Source organism: Oryzias latipes, chromosome 12, assembly GCF_002234675.1.
Source record: "Oryzias latipes chromosome 12, ASM223467v1".
Taxonomy (NCBI): Eukaryota; Metazoa; Chordata; class Actinopteri; order Beloniformes; family Adrianichthyidae; genus Oryzias; species Oryzias latipes.
In genome coordinates this window covers 28,184,869-28,198,910 of record NC_019870.2, presented here as the reverse complement: position 1 = coordinate 28,198,910, position 14,042 = coordinate 28,184,869, and the positions used below count along the sequence as shown (strand labels likewise).

Genomic DNA, 14,042 nt, shown 5'->3' with positions numbered 1-14,042 from the left:
CCTATCACGGCCACTTGCAGGAGAAAGCAGGGGACCTCCTGGACAGGTCGCCAGTCTGTCGCAGGGCCACAATCACACACCGATTAACCTATGAAGCATGTTTTTGGAAAGTGGGAGGAAGCCAGAGTCCCCGGAGAAAACCCACGCATGCACAGGGAGAACACGCAAACTCCACACAGAAAGGTCCCCCATTGATGTTCTGGTTCAGGTCCCCCAGCCGGGACTTGAACCAGGGGACTTCATGCTGTTAGGCTAGAGCACCAACTACTGCCCCACCGTGCAGCCCTTCAATTACACTTTATTATTTTAAAAAAACTACAAAAAAAATTTTTTTCAAATAAACAAAGAAAAAAAGTATTTTACGTTAATATTCCAAACTACTCAGCGTTTTATCAGGGCCTGTTTGGATGAACACAGAGCTGATATCCTGGAAATGGAAAATGTTTTTAGATCAGTGAAAATGGGTAATTTCCCACGGCACACCTGACCAGCACACCGGTTGAAAAACACCATCCTAAAAAACTTTATATATGCAGGAAATGTGCTTCCTTTCTCATTTTCTTTATTAATTTTAGTTCATCTTCACACTCATGTGCAATCTTCCCTTTTGAACAATCTTCCTTGCATTGTTGTTTTTCCAATGACTTCTTCAAATACACATCAATGTCTTTGCTGCATGTTTCACTTCTACCCTTGACTCATGTTGTATCTTGAACTATCACAATTGTGTTCAGAAAACTGTAGGAATCATTTATTGTTTTTGTTCCGTTGCAAACTAACCAACCTCCAGCTTGTACAGAAATACGCCTACTTGGTTTAATTAATCGAATGTCCCCGCACAACAAATCAAAGGTACTCTGCAGGTCGCACATGTTCAATGCGTTTGTTTACAGAAGGGAGTGAATTGGCAGATAACGTGAAAGGAGACCAGACATTTAGTAGCGATAAAACACTAAAACACAGACGATGAAATGATAAGATACAGTGCTGCCTGGTTCACAGTTTTAGTGGTAAGAGCATCAGTTTTAGCCCGCAACCGTTTTTGCACGTGTTAAAACACAGAGCCGCCAAGCTGATCTTCCAGCCGGTACAACGTACCTCCGCCAGATCTCATCCCGGTACAAAGTACCAGACTGTACCAGCTTACTTTCAGCCCTGCATTTATGACAAAAATCTGGTATACTGGAGTCAAACTAATGCCAGACGTCAACACCTTTATGCTTTAAAAAAAAAAAAAAAAAAAAAAAAAAAAAACACAAAAAGATCAATATTCGGTTCAGGATGACACGATGATGTGGGTGACTCACTTGGATGAAAATGTAATCAGACGAAAAGGTTTAGCCTTTAATCAAGTAAGAGTCCATCAGAATGACATCAAGATCAGATGAAAGGAGTTTCCAACAGTTTCATCATCTCAAAGTGCCTCCTTCAGAATGATTAAGAGTGGGGATGTGAAAAGGGTTACGTCATCGTTGACGGCACCCAATGGACTGAAGACACAAGGAGCTCCCTTCTTTACGCAAAATGTTAAAAGTTACTGTTTAAAAAATAAGATCCTGAAGGATAAAAATGGCAAACACCAACCCTCATTTACACACCAGCCCGTTTGTTGATGCAGACGTGACTTAGATTGACGCCAATGGTTTGCTTTCCTCACCTGACAGTCCACATCGTCGTCACACACCCAGCTGGCAGGGATGCAGGAGGAGTTTCCACACTGGAACTCGCTGGGTCCACACGAGGACGGCGCACAGTCCACCTCATCCGAGCCGTCGCCACAGTCATCTTCACTGTTGCACACAAAGTTCTGGGAAATGCAGCGGCCACTGGTGCAGGTGAACTCACTGGGGGAACAGGTGATGTTACCTGAAGGACAAAGATTTCAAAAGCTTAAGACGGAACTATTGGACACAGAAAGGACTAATCTCCATTTACTACAGTGCTAAAGAACTGATGAGGCGTGACGTGGATCATGGAACCAAACATGTTCAGATTTCAGCATCTGAAATGCTCTGTAGAAAACTCATTCACTGTGGTACAGCGGTCAACACCTGATTGGAAGGATGCGTGCGTCCATGAGGCGTCCTTGGGCTACACCCCGAACCCCACATTACTCCTGCTGGTTGTAGGCCGACAGTGTTCAGCAGCGCTGCTGTCAGTGTGTGACTGAAAAGCACTTTGGGTCCAAGATGGTAGTACAGTGCTATACAAGTATACACTGTTTACTGTGTTGTGTAGGCTGCCCTAATGGAACAAGTATGTAGCGGATTACTTCACACAACTCCTGTAATGCTTTGCTGTGGCAGAACAGGCTGTGGTTGAGAAAAGTGCCACCTGCCCCTGTTGACCTACCCTAGCTATGGTCTTAATCAGTGCCGTAGTAGGTACCAAAAGTATTTGGCCTGCAATAACTGTTCCGGGTCCTTTGACTAATAACGATGTTGCACTACACGATTGGCTGTACATTGGTCTGATGACGTTTAAGATCGCGATTGGTCCGCAAGTTTACAAGCCAACACCACAATTCTTGAAACATTGATTGCGATTTTTACAAACTAAGTTTATTTTAACTCCTTTCAGCATATAATCTGTGGGGACGGGCAGAAAATTGGATTCAAATCATTTAGCATTTTAGTGCCAATTCTTTGTTTTTTGCTTGGTTGTTTCAATAACTTGAATACATGAAAAGCTGACTCATGCACTTTACCGTTTTGGTCTATCGTCATAAGAGTTTTTATTTCTAGTGACTTCATTTTTTCGTTTCTCTCCAACTGTCTTTAATCCGCTACAGATGCACATCAGAAATACACTAGGTGAAGCCAGCAGTACACCTGCCTCAAGGCAGGGGGCGCTGGCGATCCCAGAGAATGGGACACCGCGGCTAAGTAGAATCAGTGGTACCAAGTTGAGTGCAGCTGTTCACTTTAATTTTTCTTATTTTCTAAATTACATGTCTGAATGCAGGAGTTTGTGGAGACATTTCTGGCAGTGATTTCCATTGAGATGTAAAACTGAAGACTAGAAACACTTCTACAAACCGGTTATCCATGGACATGTCCAAATTCCTTCCCTAAAACTATATAGTGCGGGACCATCTAGTGCCCTGATATAAGCAGTTCAGACAACAGGCTCTACTTCTTTCCCTTATAAACTGCATATAGGACATTGTCAATTTCGTGAAATGAAAATCAAATCGACCATGTACGAATCCATTGTTCTGATGATTAAAACGGTTTAAAGAAAACAAAACAATGAATTTAAGTATCTTTTTTGTACAAAAATGGTTCTGGTCTATATTCCAATCTAGTGAGCATTGATGCACAGTCGTTTTTTGCAGAGACTTCGGGGAAATTTCTAGGGCACTAGACTTTGGAGTTTTAGATCTGGGCGACACTAGAAAATGGCGAATGCGCTATGTAGTGCACTATGTAGGGAGTAGTGAAGGAATTTGGACATAGCCTTTGAGTTTCTTCAGAGGGTGCGACACACAGACTTCATTAATGAATACAAGGAAGTCGATTACAACTGTGAAGCTTCAGTTAGGAGTGAGTTTACCTTTTTTTTGTTTGTGTTTTTTTTATTTTAAGTATAAAGGCGCTGATGTAGAGGGGGAATCTTTACGGTCCAAACAGACAGGTGAGCAGACAAGTTGTCACAACATTTTTAAACTTTTTCCCAGGTGAACCAAGGCACTCACGGTCAAAGAACTGGTAATGCAAATAAAAACATGAAAACGTAAAAGCTTCAGTATAAATTCACAAACCCAGCACCCGAGTTTCCAACTCCCCCAAGTAAACAACAATGTGAAGGTTGTTGAATGCCACGCTCCCTTTACTTTCTAGGACCAAAGCAAGCATTCCTCAACTGCACATCAACAAATGTGAGTTCATGCTCTAAACCAGTGGTCTCCAACCTTTTCAGGCCATAGACCGGATTAACATCGACAACATTTTAACGAACCGGTCCAAACGGGGCCCAAGTTGGTGTTTAATACATTTTAGCTCCGGTTTCTGAGAAAAACAAAATGTCCACATTAAAATGCTTCAAGAAATTTAGTTTAAAAATTAAACATTGGTAGTTTTTTTTTTTTGCAGATGACAAAGATTCAATAAAGGAAAACTAGATTTGTAGAAGTAGTTTCTGATTTGTAAAAAAATCCAATAAAAAAAACATTACGTTTTTTCCTCCATAGAATCCCATTTTGAACTAAGAACTCCACCGAGGCTCAGAGCAAAAAGATTTCCCATATTTAGTTTTGACACAAATCCTGATTCATTGTGGGTTTTTTTTTTGTTGTTTTTTTAAACACAAAGGAACATTTTCTGTGTTTGAAGTTTCTTAGCACCTGCCGGTCTAACCCTCCCTTAATCTCTCTTCTACAAGTTTCCTCAGATCAGAAACCTCTTCAGCAGGGCGGGAACTTTAATTTCAATCTTCATTCAATCAAATGAATAAATGTTTGGCTGGTTTCAACTTAGACTTTGAGGACGCTAACGTCAGCCACAACCGACTTTTAAGGTGTGATGGCTAAATAAAATGACAATCATAGTAAAGCTGGTGTATTCTAAATAAAATAGACGTGAATCCATTGTGTCTGCAACTCTAAGATCTGCGTATGTCAAACATCAGAGAATCAGTCGCCGCGTTTCAAGAGGAGCGGAGCGGCTTCTGGTCGGTGAGAACCGTCTCAAACTCCTGGTTTTGTCAGGAAATAGCAGCTTTATGTTACTTTGTTTTCTTCATCGACTCTTCTCCACAAAAAACAAAAAAACTTTCCAAATATGTTTTTTTTTTCTCATTAGCTTTTTAACTTTGGGGGGGTTTAACTTAGCGGTCCAAGCAGCTGCTTAAAGTCATGAGACGCGTCAAAACCGACTGATGTGGTGAAAAGAATTGCGTTGTTTTCCTAAATAAAACTTCCTTCTGTGTCAGAAAATAAAACGGAAATGATCAAAGCTAGCGTTTGCATTTATCATCTACCTGCGGCTCGGTACCAAGTGGTTCACGGGCCAGTACCGGTCCACGGCCCGGAGGTTGGGGAGCCCTGCTCTAAATCGTTCAGAGACTCCGTTGCCCTCTGAAGATCACATCAGGAGGGGCAGCGCAGCAGATGACAGAAAAATCCAAACCGAAACCTGAAGTACCAACGGTCCAATTATCAACAGTGAACATTTCAATCCAGACGAACGACGAAGACTTCTCCACTCATCTTCAGCACAACAGAACCTGTTAGATAAGCCTGAAGCATCTGAACCACCAGACCACTGATTTCGAGGAGACTTAAAAAAAAAAAAATGTTTGACAAAATTTCAACGGAAGATTGTCTCCCAAAGAGTAGGAAGATAAACAAAACCTTCCAAGTATTAGCAAACACTCATGCAGCAAAATGGACTATGGCAGGACTGCAGGATCTTCCACCCCGCCCCTTTTCCAGCTCTTTGGGCTGCAGATCATCAGGTGTGTTCAGCCAATCAGAATGAGGAGACACCAGAGTCACTAAGTCAGGAGAAAGCAGTGCAGAGAACTGGAAAAGAGGGCAGGGTGGTGGCGGTGGATCTCCAGGACCTGGATTGAGCAGTCCTGTCCTGCAGCATTTAGGATTCATGTAAAACGCTGGATTAAAGGCCGTTTTAATCCAGACCTCGACCTGAACAACAGATCCGTGAAAAGTTTATTTTAAAAAGTCACTTTGAACCAGAACAAACCACTGCCCCGTCCACAAAGCTTCCCCTCCTGAGGTGTCCAACCCTGAAAGGTTCAACGCAGAGGCAGAAAGTGAGCAAAGGAGGAGCTGCAACCTACCACAGTTGACCTCGTCGTCTCCGTTGTCGCAGTCCTTCTCTCCATCGCATTTCCAGGAGACGGGAATGCACTGAGTGGTGCCGGCTCCACAGCTAAACTCATTCACACGGCATGTCCTCATGTCTGCCCAAAACACACCACATGGCGGTTACTGACCATCTGACACACTTACAGTGCAAGCAGGTTCATTGTCTTCAATTTCATTAACATTTGATTTGAAAAAAAAAAAAAAAAGTGTAATTCTTCACTGAGATCTAAATAAATGATAGGAATAAGAAAACACGAGGGGTTAAAAGGATCCTTTAGCAGAATTGTAGAGGGAGAAACTAGTCCTCATGGCAGGATTACCAGGCAGCTGCAGAGATTTCGTCAGGTTTGGTTCCATGCTGCAGGTAAGAGGTTTGTCATTACAAAACAAAAGTGAGGGAAAGATCTGCAACAACATGAATGTTAATTTACACTTTGAAAACAAACTGTTATTCAGCAATATTACATCCTCTGATTTTATTTGGCTAGAAATCAATGAAAGAATCACCTGAAAGCAGAGGCCAGGCTGTGACATGAAATACACACGAGCCAAAACTCAGAGCTTTCCTTCATCAAGATTCAAGTCTGTGACTCACAAAGTGACCAAACCGTGCGAGAAAATAAAAGCTCCGTCATGTAGCTACACTTCCTGGTGGAGTTTTTGCTGTGCAGTCACGTGAAGAACAGCTGAGGCAATGACAGCAATGACATACCCGTGACAACAGCTAGGCTCACTGGCAGGTATGGCCCAATGCCAGCACAGGCAGTGCATTACGTGCACAAAGACAGCTGTGAGCATGAAAAGTCAGACAGCTGCCAACCAAAGAGGCAAAATATCAGATATCAGGGAGGAAGTTTTCAGCAAACAGCAGCAACACTTTACGAGGAGCCAACTGAAGGGTAGACGAGGGAAACTTCATGCTGCTTTATTAAATCCATTTTTGTACCAGGTTTACGCCTTCAGATACAGAAAATCGTTTTGATCTGGTGAGGATCAGTGACTGTTGGTCATCGAGACGGCAGCAGCAGCGGCCATTCGATCACTGTTCTTAACCGATGCAGATCTGCACGTCTCCAGCTGGGCTCAAACAGTGGAGTGAAGGTTTTATTTTTACCAGGAGGAGCAGTTGATAAAAAGTCCTCATCTACAACGATGACTTGGCTATCAACTACCAAGTACCCCCACTCTTCAAACCCCCCCCCCCCCCCCCCCGCCATAATGAAAAACACAAAATTTATCAGCTGTGCAGAGACCAAATGAGTAAAGCATCTATTTAAGAGAATGTCTAAAACCAAACAATGGACATGAACTTTAGGAAAAAAGAAACAAATAAAAAAATTCCACTTACGACAGATTTCCAAGCTCTCGTCAGATCCGTCCTCACAGTCTGGCTCGCCGTCACAATGCCACCGCTTCGGGACACACTGACCATTCCGACAAACAAAGTCCACCTCGGCGCAGGTCTTCTGAACTGCAGAACAGAAGTTTGGGAAATGGCTGATGAACGAAGGGAAAGATCAATGCTGGTGATAAAAGTCATAACCAATTCAATTTCTTTCATTCGTTTTCTATTCTGTTTTTCCCTTTCGGGGTCACGGGGGTTGCTGGAGCCTATCCAGGCCACTTGTGGGCGAAGGCAGGGGACAACCTGGACAGGTCACCAGTCTGTCGCAGGGTAGAATTCAATCCCTTTTTCTTTTGAAAATGCTCTTTGAATTCACTTTTGAATTCAAATGCACTACAAATGCCCGGTGTGTGAGGCTTTAAAGTTTTACACCCAACTGCTCATGTTTTCGTTTTACTTTGAGGCTAAACTAAAACAGTCCAGTTTTACGTTAAATATCTAAAAAAACTCCAAATAAAATTCAGGATGCTTCCACGTTTCTTTAGTATTCAATCATTTCCCTCAAACCCTCTTCTATAAGTAAATCAACCTTAAGCCACCTTAAATTTTTTACATTGACCCCCCCTCTTCACAGTGCAAACCCACCAGGATGAAACTAGGAGCTCTTCATTTCATTGCAGTGATTCTCATGTCAACACAGTCTAAATAAATAAATCTATCCTTGAGGAAAATAGTTTCTATCGATCAACTTCTCAGACATCTGGGGGTTTCTTCTCAACAGTGCTTTGCTGTTCACTCAACTACCTCCCTCCCTCCCTCCCCCTTATTCTTTCCTCCCAGTGACCCAGATAGATGAAACCATTGAACACGTTATTGCATCCATATTTAGCTCCCTTCCACGCCACCTTCTATTCACCAGGTCATCGTCCCCCAGAGGCTTCTGGGAAGACGTGTGGTTAGAGAAAAAAGTCACATTTGCGATGTTGACGGTACATAAAGCCAGCTGTGCCTTTTGAAAATGTACTTTAATACAGATATTTTAAAGATGTTGCAGTTTTGAGTACATCACAGCAGTGATGTAATAGGTTAGGTGTATGAAGCAACCGAACTGATTAGCAGTGACCTTTGATCCTGTGAAAATGGTGGAAAAACTGATCATGGGATGTGCGGCAACCTCCATTTAGACCGGTGGCCTTTTCTCCAAAGTGACAGAACAGAGGAAACTGTAAATTAATGCATCGTTGACTTACAAGGCAAACAGTGACTAACTCAAGATTTTACTAAACAGCAGCAGTGTTCATGTTTGACAGAAACCAGAGCCAATTAGCAAAAAGACTAAAATATGTAAATAAAAAAAAATGAAGTTCTTAAACCTTTTATTGCCTATATTTAATTTAAAAAAAAGACCTGCTAGTAACATCTAACATCAGCTACTGAACGCCATAGAAATAAGTTAAAAATTGCCATCATCATGTGTTGTAAAGCGTCTTTGTGTGCCATTTAAAGCGCTATACAAATAATATTTATTATCATTATCAAGAGTCGGATGCTTTAGACTGAAACTTTCTAAACATTAGCATACTGGTGTGTAGAAGAAGAAACATGCGATCCTCAAGGTCCTGAGAGTGGAAAGAGGACCCGCTAATGATTTAACTCCTATACTTTACATTTAAGCAACTGTAATAAAAGAGATTTCATTTCCATTTCTGAGATTTGCTAACATTTTAATTTTATAAAACTTTTGTGAAAGGAGGAATTTGTTTTGTAAAAAGCATTTGGAGCTTGGTTTAAGAAATTTGCGTAAAAAATAAATAAAATAAATAACAAAAAGGGAGACATGTCTATTTTTACTTTTCAGTTATGCTGTTGGGTCATCTCAGGTGGCACCAGTAGAATCTCTTCATCGTAGCGGTCAGCACAGCTGACGGCACTCACCGCATGATTTTTCGTCGCTGCCATCGGTGCAGTCGTCCTCTCCATCACACTGCCATATAGACGGGATGCAGCGGCCGTTTCCACACTGAAACTGATTGGTTTCACACTCCGTCTTTGTAGCTACAAAACAGAAAGACACAATTATGAAAACAGTTGACAAATTTCCTCCACCGTAGTTAGAGGCACTATATGAAGTCATTTCAATTAAAAAATAAAAATAAAAATATGTCTTTAGCTAAAGCTGTAAACAGCTTTTTAACTTTTTCTGCTGACAAACGGGGGTTCAAGACTTTACAGCAGCTTTAACAGAGTTTCATAGTTGAGATAAGTTCTGCTCCTTAAATAACAGCTCGCCCTTGACGGCGTGGCCCAGGCCGTCACATGAGGGTAAATGGAGCAGAGGTCAGGTAAGCTCCAAACTACCGAATACTTTAGGAGGAGGAGGAGGAGGAGATGCCCAACTTTGTCTAATAGTCATTAAAATACAGAATGAAAGCAGGAACTCTAACAGGAAATGCATGTTACTGTATTCCTCTTTTTATACGCCAATAGTTTGGCAGAAACTAATACTAATCTGATAAGTCAGCATTTGACTGTTACCATGAAAAACGTACAGCAATATTTCCAACAATCTGACTAGTTTGCATATTTTAATACTACAGGGAACAAAAAGACGTCAGTTCATTTAAAAAATGTCCGATCCACCTTATTGCAGACACATTACAGAATTTACTTTAACATCCCACTGAATGAGAGTCTGTTTTTTTGTTTAACCCTTTGTGCTATCTTAGATGACCCCACCCTTACATTGATGTGTTCTCCCTACCATGACAAAGGTGGATAAAGGTGGAAAGATTTCATGTAATCCATGGACACCAGTGAAGATCACAAATCATTGAAGAAAAAAGGTTCAGAGCACTGTTTGGTGGGTCTAGATGACCCAACTCCCAATGTTAAAGGGCCTAGGATAGCACAAGGGTTATGTACCCACAAACCAGACTGATATGGGCACCTTAGATGGCAGCACAGAAATGAATACAAAGCTACATTTACTTCACTATCAGATGAGAATAAAGATAACATTTGGATTTAAACAAACTCCTCCCAGACTTAATTTGCCGTTTTAGCTAGATTTAGGACGAGATATCTGCAGAAGAATATCTGCATTACTCAATATCATCGTGAACAAGATTGATTTAATTCAAGAAAACATTTTTCTTTAAATTGTCCAAAATAAGAGTTTAAACATTTTAGGAATTCACCTCCGAGTTGTAGGAGAACCGTTTGTGAGGAGAAAGCCCGTTGGTGTGCTCTCTCCCACTAGCTTACAGCCCGTCACACCCTCAAACTCACGTTAGCGGTGAGACAAAAATAGTGAGCAATATCAGATCTATCCAGCCGTACAGTTTAGATCCAGATTCCAGTTCAGACCAGGAAAACAGACGTTCATGGATCCATTTGTCTGGAGGTGGATGATCAGAATGGAGCAGATCAAGTGCTTGTGGCGCCGCCCGGCGTATTTTTTTTTACATTACATATAGGATGTTTTTCAAACTGTATTTTTCGTCTCCTCCTGATTCACAACAATTAAAAATGAAAACAAACTCAGAAATATTATTGTATGCTTAATTTTCTTTATGCATGTCCACAGTCATAAATTTTTTTTTTAAATAAATAAAACATGAACATGTTCATCAAAGTGGATCTTCAAACAGATTAGACGGATTCTGTGTAGGGAACTACGGAAGGCGTTTTTAATTCAACTCCATTTTCAAAGCTCTGCAATTGTGAAACTGGTCAGCAACACATTCCTAGAAAAGCACAAACCATCGGCGATCCAAGAACAAACCGCTGAATCCGAGCCGCATTCAACACGTTCAGATCTGCAGCCTCACACCCAAAATAATAGATTCATTGTGCGCTTTCTAAACGCCGTCACACCGGGGGTCACAGCAAGACGATTCTCCCCAGTAACAGAATGGTTGCTGCGCGCTCCGTCTGCCCACCACCCCACCCACTTGGAGAACCAAGCACACCCCCACACTGGCTTCCCTCCCATGGCTCAGGAACTAGGCCTTACATGGCATCACAGTAACCATAGCGGAGAGAAGAAGAAAAAAAATCCCTTTTAAATCCGGCTGCTGCTCTCAACAGCCAATATGTGTGGCATTATGCTTACATTGGCCGCACAATCCCAAATGGCATGAGAGTGTTGGGAGCTTTCTCCTTAAAGAGGGAGGTGGGAAGGGGGTGGCAACAGCACAACATATACTTTACATTCACTGCTTTACTGTAGGATGGTTGTCATTCCAGGTGACTCTACAACTAGAACAAGTAATCTGTGAAACACAACCGTATGTTTTCTTTACTACAGACAAAGATTGATGCAAAAAAAAAAAAAAACCATTCTGGGTGGGGGCACACGCTCCCTGCCCCGCCCCATTCGCATAGACAATTAGGCTGTGTCTGAATTCCCACCCTAACTCCAAAAAAAACAACTATGTAGTGCCCTGAATTTTTATAGAAATTTGGACAACATGCTCACTACTTTATGTCATCAAGAAGTTAAAATCTAATTAATGAGTGTTTTGCCATGATTATAAATGAATCTACTGTCTTCTAATGATGGTTTATTGACAAAAAAAAAACCCCAATATTTAAATACATTTTTTTTTGCAAAAAAAAATTCCGACGCAATGCATTGTGGTCTATATCCGCCGATCTAGCGAGCATCGATGCACACTGGTCTTTCGCAGGGACTTCTGGGAAATTTCCAGGGCACTTGATTTTGGAATTGTAGATTCGGAGAGCACTAGAAAATGGCGAACGCCCTATATAGTGCACTATGTAGGGGTTAGGGTGGGAATTCGGACACAGCCATAGATTTGTGTACGTCTCCATTTTCCTTATTATTGCTCCATTTTTGTTGCACCGCTCATGTTAGGTTGGGTGAGCGGGGCTGTAAGCTAGTGGGAGAACACAAAAATAGATGGGCGACTGAAGGCACATCTCAAAAACTCCTGCCACTCTGCAGAAACTATGTCCTAGAAAACGGCACAATCATGATTAATAAAAAAAAAGACCACTGGGAAGGCTTTGAAAATTGCTCAAAAGATCAGAGTGGGTCTGTCAAATATCAATGAAGCAACAGAGTCAGTACAGTTTTGACTAAAGACTCAACCAATAAAGCTTGTCCTCTAAAAATCCCGTTGGACAGTCAGTACAATCCCATCTATGAATACTGATATGCAAACTGTCATTAACTCAATTACCTTGACGTTAAACTCAAGACAATTTTTCCGTTATTGTCAAATTCTCAGCCCAGAATTAAAATATTAACAGGCTTTATGCTTGCTCCTCCAACAGCAGGTAATTAAGATTGTCCTGTCCGACAGCTGAGCAGGCAGATTAGATCTGAAGGCCTCTTGAGTTGGACATATTTTACTGTTACAATAGCAGTTTATGGATCTTCAGACAAAAGGAGTATATTTGTATAAACCACTTCTGTATTTGAGGCTAAGCTTTACTCATGATAGTTATATTTGTATGCATTTCTTGTATAATAATAAAAAAAGGTAAGAAGGATTTAAACTTGGCCAATCACCATCAGACCTGAATTGTGGACCCCTGCGTGATTGATTGGCCAAACCATCACTTCTCTATGATTATTACCACAGCTGGTGCTGCACAGTCCCGGTTTTGGAAAAATAAAAAGTCTTATTTCTAAACATTTCTCCTATTGGTGCCTTATTGGTTTCTACCGGTTTCCAGTCAGCCTTCACTTTAGGAACAAATAAATAAATGAGCGGCTTAGTAAAGTAGTGTTGGGAGAAAAACTACTCATTAAAAACTAACAAATCAGAGCAAGGAGACCCAAACACGGCAGTGTAATCTGGACTTTAACCTCATTTCCACAGACCTGGTTGAATACCTGCGACCATCAACTCCAGGTAGTACGGCCTCCCCATCCTTTAGCCCAACTCCAGGAATTAACCCCCCCCCCCAGAAAGAGCAAACCCGCTAACCTTTAACACACCAAAACGGAGCAGAGTTCGCGGGGTAAATGGTCTCATTTCCAGAGAAAGAGCGATTATTTCAAGGAGGCTCGTGGCGGGCTAGCAAGGTGCACTGACTGACGCCCGGTCCCTCAGGGAGCAGCGGACAGGTGCACGGCTCGGTGAGCTACCCGAGGACCGGCACACACGCGGAGACTCCTACCGTGAACGTGACCGCGGTGGTGGAGGCACAGCAGGATCAGGAGCACCGGCAGCAGCAGGACCCCCGCTGCGGACGTGACCATCTCTGAGTATGACGCTGGAGCGGCTAGCTGTGCGCTCGCGGGCTGCTCGTCTCGGTGGCTCGCGCCGGCCTGTTGGGTCTGTGGTCCGCCGGCTGGTTCACGTGCGAGCTGTCAGTCACACAGAACCGAGCTGAGCGGGGCTGAGCCGAACGGAACCAAGCAAGCAAACAAAAAAAACAAGCAGACGCCCTCGGAGCGGCTGCGCACTGCCACGCGCCCTTAAATGTCGTCCTACAACCACGCGCCGCGCGTGCGCCCGTTCTGTCTTCACGACCTACAACCGATTCCGTCCAGTCTGACGTCACTAAGTGGTTACCGGCTAGTTGGAATCAGTTCGTTAGTGTAACAGGGAGCCTGCGGCGGCTGGTTAGATTATTTCCCTACATTCTCTGCGCCCAAAGCAGATCGTTAACCCTTAACTACCCACAGCTGAGGCGGGATGTCGACCAAACGCTGATAAAAAATGTTCCAGCAGAAGTGAAAAGTGTTCAAGTACGACAAAATTAAACAGTTGAATGATTTAAGCAGCTAGGAACAGATTGATTTATTGTGTTAAAGTCGTTAAATCAAGCAAATAAATATAACAACTTTCCTAAACATTAAAAGCAATATAACTAGGTCAATAAATAACT

General features: G+C 42.3%; 1 protein-coding gene across 2 annotated transcripts in view; it reads right to left on the bottom strand.

The window, feature by feature from the left end:
- Positions 1 to 13,798, bottom strand: part of vldlr (very low density lipoprotein receptor) — a 31,070-nt gene extending 17,272 nt beyond the window's left edge. For both annotated transcript variants that reach the window (XM_011482112.1, XM_004075142.2), the window contains exons 1-5: positions 13,329 to 13,798; positions 9,111 to 9,230; positions 7,179 to 7,301; positions 5,803 to 5,925; positions 1,658 to 1,866 (exon numbers count right to left, since the gene is read on the bottom strand). In XM_011482112.1, coding sequence (XP_011480414.1) covers positions 1,658 to 1,866; positions 5,803 to 5,925; positions 7,179 to 7,301; positions 9,111 to 9,230; positions 13,329 to 13,410 — 657 coding nt within the window. In that variant the 5' untranslated portion in view covers positions 13,411 to 13,798. The remainder of the gene's footprint in view (positions 1 to 1,657; positions 1,867 to 5,802; positions 5,926 to 7,178; positions 7,302 to 9,110; positions 9,231 to 13,328) is intronic.
- Positions 13,799 to 14,042: the final 244 nt, after the last annotated feature.